The 19,900-nt window shown below is 44.1% G+C and overlaps 1 protein-coding gene and 1 long non-coding RNA gene across 2 annotated transcripts; both read left to right on the top strand.

Annotated features, from left to right (window-relative positions):
- Window positions 1-5,701: 5,701 nt before the first annotated feature.
- On the top strand, window positions 5,702-9,228 carry LOC119309612. Its single transcript, XM_037585589.1, has 3 exons — window positions 5,702-5,934; window positions 8,504-8,778; window positions 8,919-9,228. Exons 1-3 carry the CDS (start codon window positions 5,765-5,767, stop codon window positions 9,026-9,028), a joined length of 555 nt encoding a protein of 184 aa, XP_037441486.1. The 5' UTR covers window positions 5,702-5,764; the 3' UTR covers window positions 9,029-9,228.
- Window positions 9,229-16,765: 7,537 nt separating this feature from the next.
- Window positions 16,766-18,094, top strand: LOC119309604. The gene is made up of 4 exons (XR_005150578.1): window positions 16,766-16,776; window positions 16,932-17,029; window positions 17,555-17,649; window positions 18,038-18,094. It is a non-coding gene; the product is annotated as an uncharacterized LOC119309604 (long non-coding RNA).
- The last annotated feature ends 1,806 nt before the right edge of the window (window positions 18,095-19,900 follow it).

Raw genomic sequence — 19,900 nt, 5'->3', positions numbered from 1 at the left:
ATCAAGTTTATTTTATCCAATGATCTTCATGAAAGTTTTTATTATATCCTCCTTGAATATCTATCACTTTGGGACTATTTTCATATGTTGCTTTTGATAAGCTCAAACAAATATAAGTGAAGATCATGAGCATAATTTTTTCTTTCTCTCAAAATAATCTAGGTGAAGCAAGAGAGAATTTCTTAAAACTTTACTAACTCCCAAATAAATCTAAGTGAAGCATGAGAGCATTTCTTCAAAAATAACAAAGCACACCATGCTCAAAAAGATATAAGTGAAGTACTAGAGCAAATCCATGGCTCTAAAAATTTAAGTGAAGCATAGGAGCAAGCATAGCATAATTTTTGGCTCCCTCAAAAGGGTGTGTCCAGCAAGGATTCAATACTTAAAACACAAAGCAAAACAAGAAAATACTCATATCATACAAGACGCTCCAAGCAAAACTCATATTATGTGACGAATAAAAATATAGTTTCAAGTAAAAATATCGATGGTTGTTGGAAGAAAGCGGGGATGCCACTCGGGGGCATCCTCAAGCTTAGTTGATTGCTACTTATTTGAATATTATCTTGGGGGTGCCTCGGTCATCCCCAAGCTTAGCCTTTTGCTAATCCTTATTCCTTCATCCATCGTAAGATAACCCAAAACTTGAAAACTTCAATCACTCAAAACTCAAACAAAACCTTCGTGAGATCTGTTAGTATAAGAAACCAAACCACTACTATAAGTACTGTAGCAAACCTATTTTTTTGTTTTTGCATTATATCTACTGTATTCCAACTTCTATATAGCAAAAACTCATCAAAGAAAACCATAGAATTATCAAAACAAGCACACAACACAAAGAAAACAGAATCTGTCAAAAATAGAACAGTCTGTAGCAATCTGAATATTTCGAATACTTATGTAACTCCAAAAATTCTGAAATAAATTGGTGGACATGAGGAATTTGTCTATTAATCGTCGGCAAAAATAATCAACTCAAAAGCAATCTTCTGTAAAAAAAATGACAAATAATCTCGTGAGCGCAAAAGTTTCTGTTTTTCAGCAAGATCAAATAAACTTTCACCCAAGTCTTCCCAAAGGCCTTGCTTGGCACAAACACTAACTAAAACACAAAAAACACAATCATAACAGTAGCATAATTTTTCTAACACACAAGAACAGAAAGCAAAAAATCTTTTTTTTCATTGGGTTGCCTCCCAACAAGCATTATTGTTTTATGCCCCTAGCTAGGCATAACACGTAGGATCTAAGTGTTGTCATTTTTATCCTTTTTTCCCTTGGAGGTATTTGTGTCGGGAGGCTTCATAAATAAGACATAAAACACATTATCCATGGAAACCTTAGCACTATCAAGTTGCTTTTTATCATAACCCCTTTGATTTCCGGCAGTGATCCAAGAATAGTGTTGATTAACATCGTTAAAAACTTGTTTGATCATATCTAAAACGGGGACTTGCTTTTTAAGATTCTCATCAAAGATTTGGTTATCTCCAAGCAAATGTCTCAAAGCATAATCACTATTATAAAGGATTTCATCAATCATGGGTTTTTCACGATTCATGCCATAAAAATCAAAGATTTCCCTAGCTTCCCGTATTATGTAGTCAAATTCATTCATCAAAACAAGAGTGTCTAACCTTTTAGCTTTAGGATCCTTTATAACGGGTAACTCATAGAACAATCTTTGCAAGGTAGGATGGGTACGAATAAATCTAGTTTCAAGCTTCAAGACAAGTGCTGAAATAGCTTCCGCATAAGATTTAAGTATAGGGATATCATCAAGACTTAATTTTCCAACACAATTGAAAAATTCTTGGATATGTTCTTTTCCCATAAAATTTCCTAGCCCCAAGAAAAAAGTTTTGGCATCTAGATTACACGAGCGCTCCATTTTAGGAGTGAGGCCATCATCTGTTTCTGCCATACAAGTTCAAGAAAATAAGAGATCTGACGAGAAAACGGCGATCGAAAGAAAGAGGGCAAATAAAACGGCAAATTTTTGTGAAGTGGGGGAGAGAAAAATGAGAGGCAAAAGGCAAATAATGTAAATTGCGAGGATATGAGATTTGTGATTAGGAACCTAGTTGATGTTCAACAATGCCAGAAATTCCTTTTGATGTCTGCTAGAACTACGTCGGTATTTCCCCAAAGAGGAAGGGATGATGCAGCATAATGATGGTAGGTATTTCCCTCAGTGATAAGACCAAGGTTATCGAACTAGTAGGAGAACCTCTTCACACCACGTAAACATCACCTACACACAAATAACAAATACTCGCAACCCGACGTGTAAAAGAGGTTGTCAATCCCTTTCAGGTACGGCGCCTCAAGATAGGCAAATAACGTGAGGAAAAAGTGGTAGATAGGATAAATAGATCGTGGAACAAATAAATTGCAGCAAGGTATTTTTGTATTTTTGGTTTGATAGATCTCAAAATAAATGCAAGGGAAAATAGATCGCAAAGGCAAATATGATGAAAAGAGACCCGGGGCCCGTAGGTTTCACAAGTGGCTTCTCTCAAGAAAAATAGCAAATGGTGGGAAAACAATTATTGTTGGGCAATTGATAGAACTTTCAAATAATCATGACGATATCTAGGCAATGATCATTATATAGGCATCACGTCCAAGATTAGTAGACCGACTCCTGCCTGCATCTACTACTATTACTCCACACATCGACCGCTATCCAGCATGCATCTAGTGTATTAAGTTCATGGAAAAACGGAGTAATGAACTAAGAATGATGACATGATGTAGACAAGATCCATTTATCTATTGTGAAGATATAGATCCCATCTTGTTATCCTTAGTATCAACGATACATACGTGTCGGTTCCCCTTCTGTCACTTGGATCAAGCACCGTAAGATCGAACACACTACAAAGCAACTCTTCCCATTGCAAGATAAATAGATCAAGTTGGTCAAACAAAACCTAAATATCGGTGAAGAAATACGAGGCTATAAGCAATCATGCATATAAGAGATCAAAGAAGACTCAAATAACTTTCATGGATAAAAACATAGATTTGATCATAAACTCAAAGTTCATCGGATCCCAACAAACACATCGCAAAAAGACTTACATCATATGGATCTCCAAGAGACCATTGTATTGATAATCAAGAGAGAGAGAGAGGAAGCCAATTAGCTACTAACTACGGACCGGCAGGTCTACAAAGAACTACTCATGCATCATCGGAGAGGCGCCAATGGAAGTGGTGAACCCCTCCATGATAGTGTCTAGATTAGATCTGGTGGTTCTGGACTCTGTGGCGGCTTGAATGGATTTTCGTCGACTCCCCTAGGGTTCCTGGAATATTGGGGTATTTATAGAGCAAAGAGGTGGTTCAGGGGGCACCCGAGGTGGGCACAACCCTCCAGGGCGCGCCTGGGCCTCCTGGCGCGCCCTGGTGGGTGCTGCTCCCCTCGAGCCACTCCCCAGGTGCTTCCTTGGCCCACTGGATGTCTTCTGGCGCAAAAAAATCCTCCAGGAGTTTCGTTGCATTTGGACTCCGTTTGATATTGATTTCCTGCGATGTAAAAAACATGCAGAAAATAACAACTGGCACTGGGCACTATGTCAATATAGGTTAGTACCAAAAAATGATATAAAATGTCTATAAAATGATTGTAAAACATCCAAGAATGATAATATAACATCATGGACCAATCAAAAATTATAGATACATTGGAGACATTTCAGTCGGCGGTTAGGCCTGTGGTGGCTGGCGGCTCAAGGAAGGAGATGCGCCAGAGGTTGAAGAAAGACCGTGGGCCGTTGATTTCACATCCAATGGTTGACAGAATCGACTGGCCCCAATTTTTTTTCAACTGACTAATTTCTAGCACACCCTTTTTGATAAGTCAGCAACCGTGCAAAACCACCCTAAATCCTCCGCAAAACCACATAGGGACGCATTTACCCGGTTTTGCAGAGTTTTTTTTGGGGTAGAGGGGGTGCTAATCTGGTTTTAGAGTTTAGGGGATGTTGGTCCATGAGGAAGGATTTGAGGGGAAAACTATACTTTCCTCTTTCTCAAGAAGAAAAAAGGGAAATAACTGTTACAAAAAATGAGCTAAATTTACGAGCTTTTTTCACTCACTGCATCTACCTATCCCTCGTCTCAGCCCACCATAACACCATAGCATATTTCAAGTCGAATCAATCTCCTTCGAACCCAGCTAGTCAAATATCATCGCATAAGGGATGCGGTGACGAAAGACCAAGTTACTACTGTGGTGCTTGGGAGGAACGTTGAAGATGGTAGCATGCATCGGGGAATGCATGTTGCAATTCCGGTGATTAGTCGTTAGTTCCCAATGACTCATATGCCTATATGTACCAAATTCATATCCATGGTGTGTAGACTGTAGAGACACAACAAACAACACATGAAATGTGACTATGTGGTTCTAATATGGAGAAGTGGGTAGAATGAGAAACAAACTATTTCTCCTTTGCTTAGGGAAGCCTTACTCCTTAAATAAGGTCTGAAGGGTATGGAGTGACATAAAGCCATCGGTCCTTCGGTAGGCCAGTAGAGAAATATCTATTGGTAATGAGTTTAGTCCTCGGGTAGGTCCGTGGATATAGGAGCTTTGTCAATTATTTAAATAAATGTTGAATTTGTTGGGCTTTTAAAAGGAAGATTTGCATTGCACTTCAAATTATGTACCAAGATTAACACGACGCACCTTAGGCACCTAACCAAAACAGTTCATGGCAATATAGTCGAATGATTGTAACTCCATCTCCATGGACAAAATGGGACCTTGTACAACCAACCTCGCCTACTACTTCCTCCATTCCTAAATATAAGTCTTTCTAGAGATTCTACTATAGACTACATACGAAGTAAAATAAGTAAACATATACTCTAAAAGATGTCTATATACATCCCAATATTGTCTTTATAGTGGAATCTATAAAAAGACTTATATTTAGGAACGGGTGGAGTAACATGCATGCATGGCTGCGCTTTCATGGTTAGCTCACATGGTTGATCTGCATGGCAAATTAAACATTATTAAAAATAACTAAGAAATGAGTTGCTAACTTCCTCCAAAACCAGTCCATTGAGTGGACTAGGAAGAGTGTACTGTAGAACATTCAAGCCCAACCGATCAACTTTAGACAACTCCACTTATCATCGTGGTTTGCATAACTGACCTGGGTGTATGGCATGTTTGGCGGACGTGGAGTAATTGAGCACGAGCTCAAATTAGCTCGTTATCCACGTCGTTGGTTAGCCCCTCTGGATGTGTGTCATTAATTTATCCTAGCATTGGTGGTCAATCCAGAAATCGGGTACTGTTCCGAAATACGTCCCCGGCAGCGGTGTCCAGTGGGCCAGATTTAACGCTGGGGAGGACGGCAGTTTGTCGCCGGGGAGGTGTTCCATGGATCAGAATCAGAGCCGCCGTCTGATCCGTGGATCAGGAAATTCGCTTTACCGTCTCGCTGCACGAGTCGAGTTGAATCCAGAGTCCAGCCATCTTCTCTTGCAAAGCGACTGGAGATTTGAAGGCGACGACTGGGAGATAAAGGTCAGGAGCGGCAGCGGCGATCCAACATGGAGTTCTTGATGTAGCCGATAGGCAGGTACGTCGATCCTTTCTTTGCCGCGCGAGGTTGTCTGCATTTTTCGGGCGTCTGGGTCAGCTTGTTGGCAGTGATTTGTTTTTTCCCTTGGTTTAGATCTGTTGTGCTTGAGGAGATAGAAGAGAGCCTGGTGCCTGCCCCTCTGGTTGCCGATGGTGAAGTGGTGGTGGAGCATGCGGTGCGGCAGTATCACAGGGCGGCGGACAACGGCAAAGCACAGATCAGGGGCGGAGGCCGCAGCAGGCAGAAGGGATAGCTCCCCTCAGACGCCCGAGCTCTCAACGGGGAATACGAATCCCCAGGCGCCCGGATGGAGTAAGAGGTCAGTGGAAAAGCTTCCGTATGTCATCAAAGATGCAAAGATTTTAGTAAAGAAAAATTGACATCAGTAAAGAAATCAGGCAGCTATATCTTTCTAGATTCAGAGTATTTAGTACAATGCATTTAGCTGAACCCTCCTGATATGAGAAATGCAAAGAAATTAGTGGAGAAAAATTGGTAGCACTAATGAAATCAGGCAGTTGTAATTTACCGGGTTCAGCGGGTTAACTCCATTGCATTCTCGTAGTTGAAATTCAGATAAGAAAAAACTTCCTTATGTCATCAGATAAGGAAAGATTTCAGTAAAACAGAGTAGTTTGTGCACTGCATTCAATTGTAACTCATTGATATGCGAGATGCAAAGATTTTAGTAAAGAAAAATTGAGTGCGGTAAAGAAATCAGGCAGCTGCTGTTTGCTGAGTTCAGAGGAGTAAGTACACTGCAGTCTGATTATTGACAGTCAGATAATGAAAAGCTTAATTATGTGATCACAGATGGAAATTATTTTATTAAATAAAAATTGACAACACTAAAGAAATCAGGCAGCTAGAGATGTATGGGTTCAGAGTAGTTAGCAAACTGTATTAAAATGAAACCATTTGATATGAGAGATGCAAGGATTTTATTATAGAAAATTGGATTGCAGAAAAGAAATCAGTCAGCTATAGCTTTGTGGATTCAGAGCAGTTGGTACAATGCATTTGGATAAATCATGCCTACTGCCTGGTGTTTGCAGGCTGAGGCTTGGTGCTGCTGCACCAAGCAGGACACCAGCCCAAATCGAATCAGTGCGTTCGACACGGCTGTCAGATGTTTTGCTGAGAAACCAGCTAAAAATGTGATCACACCTGTTCTCGGCATTACATTCGACTCCTTGGGTGAGGCTTCTGGTGATGCTCTCACCGATTTGTTGTTAGTAAATTAGATACAGTGGAGTACAATTTTTATCTGAGAAGCTCATGAAAAGCGTGCACATAATAAAGAGATGCTTGGTTTCATTAGGGCTAAAAAATACCAGCTAAGCATATAGTGAAGACATGGACGAGGGATGCTCGCGACATTCTGCCACCTCATCTGATACAATACCAGAAGGACAACATGCAGAACAACCCTTTTTCGTACAGAAACTTCACGATGTACATGCACGCAATGGAACTAGTCAGGCTGGGCGACACTAGTTTTGAAGCCTACAATCGATTGATGGAGTTGTTCAAGTCTAATTTGACAGTGATGTTACCCTATACAGAAGTTAGGGATGGTCTTGGCCTCGAGGATAGACTGGCAGACGGGGGCTGTGGTGAATCAGACCCCCATGGAGCTGGTTTCGGCGGAACAAAACATGAACGTCAACGCAGCTACTATTGTTTTATCTGACAATGATTCGGTTTCGAGGACAAACACCAGGTTGGAAGGACTGCTGGCTCCAGCGAAAAAAGATATGCGACAGCCAACGACAAGTACGGAGAAGGCTCCATATGAAGGTCTAAGCAAGAGGACTAGGTTTTGCACTTGCAAGTAGAATGCAGTTTGAGGGGCACCAGCAAAATAATTGTCATAAAGCAATGGAACTAAGGCTGGCAAGTAGAATGCAGTTTGGGGAATGCACTGGGTAGGAGCTGATGGGCTCATGATGTCTTTTCAGTTATCTTATTTGCTATTGAGGCATATGCCTGTAGGTGACATGTTTTAGCTTCGGCGTAATCTAGACCATGGTTAATTTTTAGGTGTTGACATGCTTTTTGTAACTCTGCATTTTGGCCAGTGGCTAGGTAATGTAATAAGTCGAACTGTGTTCCAGCTTGGCATGTCTGGTTTAGTTTCAAATGTTGGCTTGTCCCCAGGTTTTCATGAATTTGTGTGCATGCTTTTGAAGGTAAAACCCTTAGCCTTGGATTTTAAGAAATTGACTAAGACTACGGGAGGACAACTACTGCTGCTGAATTTCGGAATGTGTAGGTTTAATATGACAAACTACTGCTGCTGAATTTTAGGAAACTAGTGCTGCTGAACTTTCGAAATGTCTACGGTTAATATTCAGCTTATTGCAATCTGTAGGGCCCCTTGGATTTTATAAAATTGATGCTTATTATGAACAGAAGTTCAAAGTAATTGACCATATAAATTAGTGCTGCTGATTTTGGAAATGTCTAAACTTACTAAGACAAAACAAGTTCGAAGGCATGAGTTTTCCACTTTTCCTGAATGTATGTAGCGGCTAGACAGCAGCGAGTGTGTTTCATCTAAACTTAGGCCCTGTAGCACTATGCAAAATTCATAAAGTTGTGACCCATCACCATAGCCAGAGATCAAGTGTTTGTAAAAAAAAAATCTGTTCAAATTATGATTAGGCACTAGTGATAGTTACATTTTGTGTGAAGAATATCCGGTGAGCTTTTCAGGAGTCATTTGCCCAAAAAATAGGTTTAATTGTAATGCTTCCCGAGTATGTTTTGAAATTTCCATGACTGTGCAGAAGTATGATGAAAGAAATGTGTTAAGTATATGTGCTCCACTACAAACGAACAGTCTCGGCCAGGATGTGTAATCAGTTTGCTGATTTATCATGCAGGACTAGGATTGGATTAGCTGGCAGGATGAGGAGGAAGTTGGTTCCGGCCAAGAGCAGCGTCGTGACGCTGGCTGTCGGCGGAGCAGTGTGGAGGCGCGGCACGGGGGAGGCTCGGCTGCTGCATGCGCACATGTACTGGCTGAATCTCCGCCTGGCTGCCATGGTCGAAGTTGTGGTCAAGCCTGTATCTCTGCTGAAGGGGAGCCGACGGGTGCATAGCAAGGGGGCTTGCAGCACGTACGGCTGCGTCAGCCCTGCGCGATCGGCTCCGGCAGGTACGTGTCCGTGGATCTAATGAACCCGCATAGCTCAGCCTGCATGTATTCTAACTTCAGACACGGAGTGGGGATCCAAGCTCCAAAAGATTGTTCTTCATGGTAGATGGGCACTTACATCTTTCCTGACGCATTTGTAGAAGCGAGCTCCGGCGCGCGAGGCGAAGGTGACCACCTTGTCGAGATAGTCGGGGCAAGGGATGGGTGGCAGCACTTCCTCAGGCTACGAGGAAGAAAAGTGAATCTTTAGGAGCAAGGGTGTGTGCGGTCGATACAGTGCATGTATATATTAAAAAAATGTTCGCTGGAAGACACCGTTGGTGTGTAACGGCTGAGCCGTGGACCACGACGCTAGTGTCCATCTGAGCCGGCTAGTGCTGGATGATGGACGTCCCAATAAATGCGGTTGGTGAGTGGGCCCTAGTCTGTGGAAAAGCATCTCATACTACTCAGAATATGCAGTAAAATACATTTCCTGATGTGAATCTTAGCGCCAGACAATGGCTGGGATAACAGGTCCATCTGAGCTCGAGCTCAGAATAGGACTTTCGATGTTTGGCAGGCTTTAGCGCCGTTCTTTCAAGAAACCGTTCTGCGGTGTGAGTTGGCAAATTTTGGTAAGAAAATGAGGTTGTGGTTGACAATACGTAGCTTTGGAAAATTTAACTAAGAACTTTCTCTTTGATAAAAAAGATGCCTCTTTAAAGGAGGATAACCCTGGCCTCCCCATTAGAATGATGCATGCAGCCATATATTATTGATAATGCAAAATCCAGCAGCCGAACAATCTTGACCCAGAAATAAAGCCATACCTAGCGACAATAACTTCCCACGTAGACAGTAACTCTATGTTACAAGACACACCAGGAACAAAATATACACAACTCCTAGGCTACGCCTTCAAGAAGGAATCGCCGCACGTGCGTCAATCATGGCGAGTCCACCACAAGGTTGAACTCCGGATTCTCATCCCCAAAGCCAAGCTTCAATCCACCATCTTCAGTAAGGACACAACACAGGCGCGCGTTGACATAGCCTGATCAGAGATCTTGTATTTCCACTGGAGTGCATAAACTCGTCATTGAAGCCGTCTGTACCATACACCCTTATCCGTCTACCGACACCTCGATAGCCGGATACCGCTGGAGAAGACAATAGAAGACAATGAAGTCCCATACTGCCCGCCTCTCGCTATTGTCGCACCACCTCCGATCCAACAGCAAAATACTAAACATGACACCTCCGCAAGAGCCACCGTGCATCAACTGTCAGTAGCAGGCATGACTTGACGTCTCCGAATAAGACGTCGTGCGTAGCATCCGCAAGTAGCGCATCCGCCGGTGGCTTCACCTGCCGGTGACATGCACCACCCGACAACTCCCAAAGAGGCACATGTGTCACTTGTCGAGCCGCATCAAACCCGATCAATTTATGGAGGGGACGTCCCATACCGCCACTAGCCTCAGAAAGGCCGTCACCATCTCGAGATCCAGACTCCAAGTCGCCCACACGACCCCGGAGTCCGCCACTGTTAATGAAGAGGTGTCACCGCCTTGATCCCGGGCGCTAAAGGAAATACCCACCGTCACGCCCGCTGTTGTCATCGCCCATACAACGGTAACTGTCGCCGTGATCCCGCATCAAGCATCGTCGACACCGGAGGAAGCTCCGGCCGCCACATGCGTTCTGCGACGTCCCCTGGTGTGGAATCCCAAGATCCGCCGCCACCGGTGCCGCCATAAGAACCGACCACCTGGCCCGTCATCCCCGGAGGAGGGGACGCCGCCACCGCCATGTTCGGATCCAGGTCGGAGTCGTCGTCGCCGCCGCTACCGCCAATACTGGATCCGGGCCGGCCGCCGCCGCCGCCACCTATCATGCCCAGCCCCACCTCCGTTCTCTGGCCATCTGCACCCGCACCACCACAAACGCCTCCACCGGGAGCGACCGCGCCGCCATGGATCGAGAAAGAGGCCACACACCCCACGGATCTAGCGCCCTCGCCGCCTTACAACCCGGGAAGGAGGAGCAGCCTTCCGCCGTCGTCGTCGAACACACGGGCTCTGCCAGGCGCTCTCCACCGGCGGCGACGGGGGCTGGTGTCTAGGGTTGCGCCTCTCGTGTCGCCTGCAAGTGGAGCCACGCGAGAATTGGTTGGTCTTAGGCACTCAAAGTGATGTGGGAGGATGCCTGATAAAAAAAGGCGTTCATCTCTAATTAGCATAACCATCCATAGATGCGACAACCAAGTATGTAAGTTATGACAAGAAAAAATTTGATAACATTGAGTTGTAGAACGTGAACATCATCCTTACAACTTCCAAACCGAGCAACAAAGACAAACATACTTTATGCTAAACACAAGGAATAATGAGAAAGTGCCCAACAAAACGATATCAAATTTCACAAACATCTTGATCCGTGACATCATTCATCCTTAGGCCTGGTACATTGGAGGTGAGGGGTGCTTAATTAGTAAAATAAACTGAATTTTCTTAAACATCAGTTAATGACCCTGCTGATTTCGAGTGGCAAATGGCCGCCGTTCTTGTGCTGGCCAAGATCAAGATGGATCAAAATAAGCAGGAGTGAGGATGGAGCAAAGCAGCGTTGCTCGTGCGGAGGTTGATGCATGTTCACCTCTTTGTGATGAGCCAGACATGATTCTCCGAAAATTATTCTTCTTTGGGATATTTTTCGTCAAGTCTTCTTATCTAGACCTAATAAACTCTGGTTCAAATCCAAAATCAAGTCACATTTGGAAGATTAAAGTCCCTTTGAGAATCAAGATATTCATGTGGTTCGTTCACAAGGCCAAGCGAAGATGGAAGGGTAGTAAGCGATGTTGCTTTTGTGATCAAGATGAGAATATAAAAACACCACTTTCTCAAATGTCGGCTCGCCAAACTTCTATGGCATATGATTCAAGTGGCCCTTGATGTTAACCCTTAGTCTGGTATTAACACATTGTTTGGATAGTGACTAGATGGAGTGGAGCCGAGTATTGCAGGACATATTCGGATAGGAGTATGTGCTTTACTATGGACGAAATAGAACTGCAGAAACAACATGATTTTTAATAGGGAACCTCTCATAATTTTTTGGCAGATCGTATACAGAGCCGCATCTTGGATCCGTATGTGATCCTTACTCAGTCATGCAGAAGCCAAGGAACATATGGCTATTGGGTGCAACCGTTGGGAGATGGTAGCTACAACCGGTTTGGATGACGGTTTAATAATAGACTAGATGTTTAGTCATCTTGTTCTATTTTCAACGGTTGTGGCAAATTTATATTTACGTTACTATGGCTCTTTTGAAAGTGATTTTTGTATCACAGACCTTTTGTGGGACATTTTTGCTTAATAATATGGATGCAGCATCATTCAAATGTAGTTGCCGGGGTATTTCTTCTTTTCCAAAAAAATAAAAATAAGTAGTTAATGACCCTGCTGATTTTGTGTAGCACCAAGTAGGTAAGAACATCTACAGTCGGGCACCTCAAACCCAATTCACACGCTCGCGCGGGCTGTCCGGTCATTGGTCGGTCACAAAATTTGATCCAGATGGGCTCCTTAAACGGGCCTCAAATGCCCGGGCTGACCGGCACCCCTCATATCCAGCCCAAATATGGGGGCGCCTGGGCGCGCCCGTCACGTCGGTCCCGACAGCCCGACGTCACTGCAAATTGCACCAAATCCGCCAAACCCTTCCTCCTTTTCCCACCACCCTCCAACCTTTCCCGCGCCCGAGCCCTCGCCGTCCGCCACCCTTAGTCCCCATCTTCACCACCAGTCCCGATCCGCCGCCGTAGATGTCGCCTCCTGTCCCCGACCGCCGCGACGGAGACACCGTCCGCCTCATCCATTGGCGTCCCTTCCTTGGTGGTGTCTTGCAAGGCGGAGAACATCGCCCGAAAGATGCGTCAACACCGACAGCAGGAGAGGGAGGCGGCGGCGGCGCAGGGAGGTGTGGACATGCTCGAGCAGCTGTCTCCCCCGCCGCGCCCGGAACCCTGCACCCCTTCCATCTAAGCGTCGACGCCGATTATTCTGTCCGAAGCTATTGTGACAGAGGAGTATTCGACAGCCGGCTGGGCCATTCCGAATAGTTTTCTGCCCACGCAGATGCCGACGGTCAACGTATGTGACTCGCCGCAGCTAGTTCTGGCGCGGATGAGCACGGGCACCGGCAGCGCCCGAGCTGCACTCGACATGTTCGACGGGATGACAGAACAAGAGTCGGCATGTTTTGTTTGCTCCCATCCGATCAAAGTTACATACGACATGTTCAATTTTTTGCATAGACCACTAGTTCATTTCGCACATGATGAATGATTGCAAACCATGATCATGTAGGAGGCGTTCTTGTCGAACATGATCAATGAGAATGAAGATTTGATCGAAATGGAGTATGAATTGGAGGGCACCGCATTTGATGTTGGGACAACATCTGATCCCAATTTGAGCAAGAAGAAGAAGAGCAAGACAGCGAGGGCAAGAGGTCCAGCTTTCTCAAGATTTGAGGACATCTTGTTGGTCAAAGCTTGGTTGTCCAAAACAATGGATGCAACATGCGACACCGAGCAAAAGGAGAACAAGTGTTGGGAGAAGACTTGAAAGGAGTATCATGAACAAAAGGAGTATATGGAGTCGCATCCTATCATGATCACCCGCAATGTGGCATCTCTCCAACGTCTACGGGGATCATTCAAGGGGAAGTGAACAAGTACGTCGGCTACTAGTCATAAGTGACCAGCCACCCTCGAAGTGGATGGGAGTGGCAACTCACGTAAGCTTAATTGCTTCATCTTGCTATCATTTGAATATGCTTCTTGTGTTTGCATTCTCATGCTCATACATATATTGTTTGCTAGAAGGCGGTGGCGGGCACTTTGTATCACAAGGTGGAGAAGAAGTCGTTTGCTTTTATCCATTGTTGGGTCATATTGAATGTCAAGCCAAAGTGGACACAACTTGGCCGATCTCAAGTCCATCAAGAAGAGGAATGGCAACTCAAGCTCCCATCAATCCATTTGGTTGGACGCTGAACAGGATGATGTTGTCGGCACGAATGGAAGAGCCACCGTGCAAAAGGATAACCGACAGGTCACGGGAAACAAGTGGGAGAAGGCAAGGGCCTCTCGTGATGCCGCAACTACAAAAATGTCGTCCACATGGACGGGCATTTTTTCGGCAAGGAAGAACAATAAAGAGGAGAGGTACAAGCTCATGTTGGATGCACAAAAGGAGATGATGGAGTGGGATCGGATGAGGGCGGAGAAGATGATGGAAAATGAGAGGGATAAGATCGAGTTGGAGAAGCAAGAGGCAGCGATCAAATGAGAACTCAAGAAGGCCAAGATATTTGGAGAGATTGAGCTTGAGAAGGAGAGGTTGCAACTCGCACGGGACGCGGAGGATGCGAAGATCATGTTGGCGGATGAAACCCTCTTGGATGAGCATGCAGAGAAGTGGCTTCTGGATAAGAAGAAGGAGATCAACGACCGTAGGAAGTATGAGGCGGAGAGGGCGGCAGCGGCAGCGGCAATTGATCACGCGGCTCGGATGCAGGCAGAGCAGGACGAGCAGGACGTAGTCCGCCTGGGCTCGGAGCAGGCGGCATGGATGGCAGCGTCCGGCCAGTGATCCGACAAGCGAGCCATCCGTCATGCTCGGACATTAATTTCATTTTCGCATGTCGTGTTTGTTGAACTATGATTTGTTTTGCTTTGTTTCGAATTGTTGAATTTGGACAATTTGTATCGTATGATCGACGTGCATGGATTTAAGGATTGGCATTTGAAGTATGTGGATATGTGGTGCAACATATAAGGGGCCGGCGGGTGTTGTCTGTGGACACGCCCGGACGCGTATAGGGGCTGGATTTGCCAAGTCCGGTTGTCGATGCTCTAAGGATCATTTAAACCCGAAACCAGTGGCAGGCATTCGGGCGGGTGGCACACCTCGCCGATGCACCCGTCCGCCTGGTCATTACGTGCCACAAGGCGGGCCGGGCTAATAACTAGCAAATTAGGTGTTTTTACATCTTAAATATATGTTTTTTTGAAGGATAAATCTTAAAATATATGTTTCTATTTACCCTGAAAAGTGGTTCTCTGTACTGGATTAGACCAAGTATCTACCTACCTCTCAACAAAACTACATACCACGCAGAACCAATCACTAGATTTACTAAGCTCCCAAGAATTCAGAGCTCCTGGTGAATCGGGGTCTTTGGAGTCGGTTCGTGAGCCCAGTTGTTAATATGTGTTACACTGCTTATACCTGTATATTGGCCTACTGAGAGTCGTGGCGGTTGTAATGGGCCTTTTTCGCGTACATGTCGGTGGTTGCGTGCGTCTCTCGTTTCTCGATTGTTTTTGTTGGCGACGGCTGTGCGTCGGTTCCTAGAGAAGGCGTCGGTGTTCCCTGCGCTGGCGACTGCTGTTTTCTCGGGGAGAATGAGCTTGTCGTGCCGTCTGGGGCTTCGTCCTCCGCATCGCCCTTGTCCGGTTTGCTGGGTGGTCGGAGGTGTTCACTTCGACGTCCGGTTGCAGGGCTTGGTCGGCTGTTGGTGTTTTCCGTGATGCATCTTATGGTTTAATTTCCTTCACCGTTCTTAGTTTTCATCTCCTGATTGTGTAATAGGGCATTGGATTGAGGGTGTGATTTTTGTGTGGGTAAAAAGGATTATGATTTTTGGGAGAAGAGGATGGTCGATGTGTGTCCCTGAGATGAGTAGAATCGATTTTCGATGTGAACATGGATGCGCCGCCGCCTAACGCGCCTCCTCCAGTGCCTCCTCCGGTGTTCTTCATAAGCATGCGTTAATTATCATGTGCTCACATCGATTCCCCATGCCCTGCGCCAAAGAAGTAGTACTCGTGGACCACCACACGCCCTGCATGCCTTACCCTCCGCCTAGGCTAGATGTATCAGCACGGAGGCCACCTGACTCCCTTTTAGGGCATCTTCAATGGTTGTAAGATAGTTGTTGGTAGATTCTGCCACATAGGATTTTTAATGATGTGTCATGCAATAAATGAGAAAAGAGCGGAAGGTTGTATGTACATGAACTAACACCCCTTGCACAAGCTTCAATGTAGAATGAGAGAGCACTTTATTTATTATCTCATATCCTATTGGGCAAACTATATACAACTCATTGGAGATGTTGTATGTTAAGGTGTTGGTTGATGACGTGACATATTTTACCAACAAGGTAGCATCCAGAAACAAGCATGGCAGTGGACACCCAGCCATCTCTCCGCTAGGGATTCCTGGCTGTCGGATCCTTCCTTTGATGCATTCTGAACCGTAGGATCTCGCCTCCGGATGATCTCGGCCGTCGGATCAAGCCCGGATCACTGTACAATGAATAGTGATGAATAGTAGCCTCCATTCGATTTTTCTTACTGACTTTTCTTACTCCAGAATTACTTTGCTGCCTCGCTAACGTGTGGGGTCACTCGCTGGTGGGCTGCGCCGGTCAGCGACTGTGGCTAGGAGTGTGAAGTGTGCATCGCGTAGCCTCCGTCAGCGGGCACAATTTTACTGATTGTCTCTCTGATAAATGGGAGAAAATTGTTGTCTGAAATGCATTTTGTTGTGAGTTTCCATGACTTCATAGCATGGACCTTCCAATTAGAATAGTTCGAGTCTCAACCCCAAATTGATTTTTTTTAAATTGTGTTTACGAATGTATCTCTTTGGAATTTACACGGCTGTTCACTCCAAAAAGTGTAGTTACGCAATATCTGACCGATTGTGCCTTGGGCGCAAGCGGCGCAACCGACCTCTGATTCAGGCATCAAAGTCCTGAAATTTTATGGTGTAGCGCACATATACCTACACGCATCCACAACAAACACGCGCTAGAGATTTTCAGAGCGATGGTAGCCTCGTGTGGAGCCGACAGATTAGTCTACCACTGGTTGTGCAGGCATCCGTGTAGTAGGGATAAATATGGCACATTGTGTAATTATGTTGATCATGGGTAAGTGGCAATGCATTATAATGTAGTCATTGGAGTTCTCTTTTGGGCTTTTATTTAACTTTTGATGTACAATGTTTACAACTACCCAAAAAATTAAGCTATGTGTGACGTGATTCATAACTAAGCATGGTCTAATGTTTTCAGGGCAATGACAGGGACCATTCCATTTGAAGAGGCTCATGCTGCCCGGATTTCGTTAAGCAAGCCATCTATGTCCCAAAGTTGAGGACCGTTTGGAGAAGAGGCCACCCAGGTAACCTTATCCAAGCTCAAACACTAATTTAATCACTATTTAGTTGCCGTACTTGCATTCCTAGATGGATCTTTTGAGATTCCATAACTTTGATATTCTTACTTGGGATCATTTGATATGTGCCGTTGAAAATAACAGAATTGATCGTTCCTAGATGAATTCTTAGCTGATTTCATTGGGCTTCTCCCTTTACGCCAATATGAAATATATTAGCTGCAGTATATAGTCTAGGTTCATTTTAATGCGACTAAATGAGATACAAATACTACCTGCTTATACCACTCGAGTATCCACCGTTAGGACTCTATGTTCCCTGCGACCACAACATAACCTTTTTGACTTATTAGCCTTGTGTCTTGATTAGTATGTCCTAATATCTCTGACTACAGAATAATGACAATATGGCATTTGTTAGTCATTTATTCTGCACTGCAACAGGTGTAATTTTGGTGTTATATATGCAGGTTGTTCATTTCTTGGTTCATCCACTTGTGTTTATCAAAAGCAATATGTTTATGTCTATAGGATTTCTCGTGGAATCGTTTGATTTGATCAAGACGTTCAAAGCAAATATTACTGAAGTGTTCCTTGTGTCGGCAGATTCCGGCAAATGGTCAAAGGTATATCTTCAGTGAATGGCAGCACTAATGGTACTTTTGGAATATCAGAACATGGTCAAATTTGCATGATCTTAAAAATATTTACATTTTTATATTTGTTATATTTGCATGTCACACAAAGATTTAGATTAAAAATATCTAATATTTCCATCTACTCCCTTCGTCCGAAAATACTTGTCATCAAAATGAACAAAAATGGATGTATCTAGAACTAAAATACATCTAGATACATCCCTTTTTATTCATTTTGATGACAAGTATTTCCGGACGGAGGGAGTATGTTTTTTTGTAGTGGAATTTTGTAGTTATTCTCTTGATCTGATTTTGTGTCTTGCTGCGTGCAATACCTGATTCTATATTTCCTTTGCTTTTTTGGTTGGCTTTGCAGACCAGGACACACATTCTGGAGATATCCTTGGCCATCAGGTGGTCCATCACTGATGTATGTAACTTCATTGAGATCATGCATGCGTCTTATAAGTTAGGGATTACAGTTCTTCAGAATACTTCTATTATCGCTGTTTCTATTAGAATAACTGAGAATGTGGTGCAGGGTTGCAGGTACATTTCAGAATAAGAGGGCGAGATTGGGGAGGCTTGGAGGAGACCATAGAGCAGCAATGTTGAGGTGGAGGGAGCCAGGATTGCCATTATCAATAGGATGAGTACCATCTATGGGCATAGTACTGTAAGTTGCAACCCAGAACCAACCCAGAACCAAAATTCTTACATGGATTCGTGCACTGTGCGTACATAGGGTAGTACTTTTGATATTTATGGACTACATTGCTCCTCTCTTGGGTGGTCTATGTGGGCTTGCCCCCCTGTCTGGAGGTGAATTCAGCATTTGACAAACTCGACGTGTGTGCTTCCATAATCGATAGTCCTGAATACTAATATAGATGTTCTGCTTTATATTAAATATTGATGGTTTTTATTTAACCATATTCTACTTTGTACTGTACTTTGATGATTTGCATTGGATTACATGCTTCCCTGATAAATACCAGACGCTGGATTATTGAATCACTACTTTAGATATGCGCTTTGTGCCGGCTATGTTGAGCACTATGTGCCATTTTGTGGTAATGACTACATATGTCATGTTTGCCATACTTTTGGTATATATATGATGCCTTGCCCTTTGGCAATGCCGTGTTTTTCGTGTAAATTTTTTGTACTGGTCTAATCCATTCTGAGCAATCACTTTAATTCCCTTTGGTAACAGAGAATGTTTTCTTTAAGCTCTTGATAAATCTTTGTATTGTTTGTGATATATAGTCAACACATTTATTCTGAGTGGTTATTTTAATTTCCTTTGGACGTACTAAAGGTTTTGTTATATTGAAGTTTTAAGCGTTCGGTCACCATGTTGAGCCAGGCAACGCGCGCCAAGGCGCGCTTCTGATCTAGTACAAACTGTTGGAGATGCCCTTAGGTGAACCCCGTTGGGTCTCATCATCCCAGAGATCATGGTTTTTCCTCTGAGGCCCGTCAACGACATGCATGACCTCCAGGCCCCAGCACATCGGCATCAAAACTTCCTTAAATTGTGAAAGTACTTATGCATGCCATGCATGTCGTCTGCAATTTCTTCATTTTCCTGGCATAAACGTACCTGCCTAATGAGTACTTTGTCTCACAGTGACCCAGCTCCAAAAAAAATTTCATAATAATTCACGGTGCGCTGCATCCATGTAGAACTAGCAACACAACTGCAGAAATCACACGCCCTGCCAAAAGGCACGTATAGGCCAGTCAGAGAGAAGGCACAACTTATTCAACATGCTGTTTGGCCATCACTTTAAAGAACTGTTTGGCCATTTCAATATAGAGTTACTACTAAAAGTAGTTTATCTGAATTTCGTTCTGCATATGTATACACAACAATTATATATAGTACGTGCACCCTTCTCTCTCTCTTTTTCCTCCTAGGGATACATACGATGAAAAATAAAGTAGTATAATTTCTACTCCCTTTGATCCAAAATAATAAGTACTATGATTTTTGTTCAATTTTGAACTAAAACCATGACATTTATCTTGGATCAAAGGGAGTAATAAATATAAGATATTGAGCTCTGCTGGAATGCTGCCTCTTGGTGTGAGACTTTTTTTTTGCATTGGTGGTCCCGCATGTCAGGGCGGATCAGTTGTGGGGTACGTTTGGGCCTATGCGCACACGAATGTGTCAAGATGGATTATGTGTTGACACGGTTGGATGTCTACATGTGCCAGCAAAGTAGGAACA

Source organism: Triticum dicoccoides, chromosome 1B (genome assembly GCF_002162155.2).
Source record: "Triticum dicoccoides isolate Atlit2015 ecotype Zavitan chromosome 1B, WEW_v2.0, whole genome shotgun sequence".
Taxonomy (NCBI): domain Eukaryota; kingdom Viridiplantae; phylum Streptophyta; class Magnoliopsida; order Poales; family Poaceae; genus Triticum; species Triticum dicoccoides.
The sequence above is the reverse complement of the archived record's forward strand: the minus strand, read 5'-3'. Positions and strand labels throughout refer to the sequence as shown.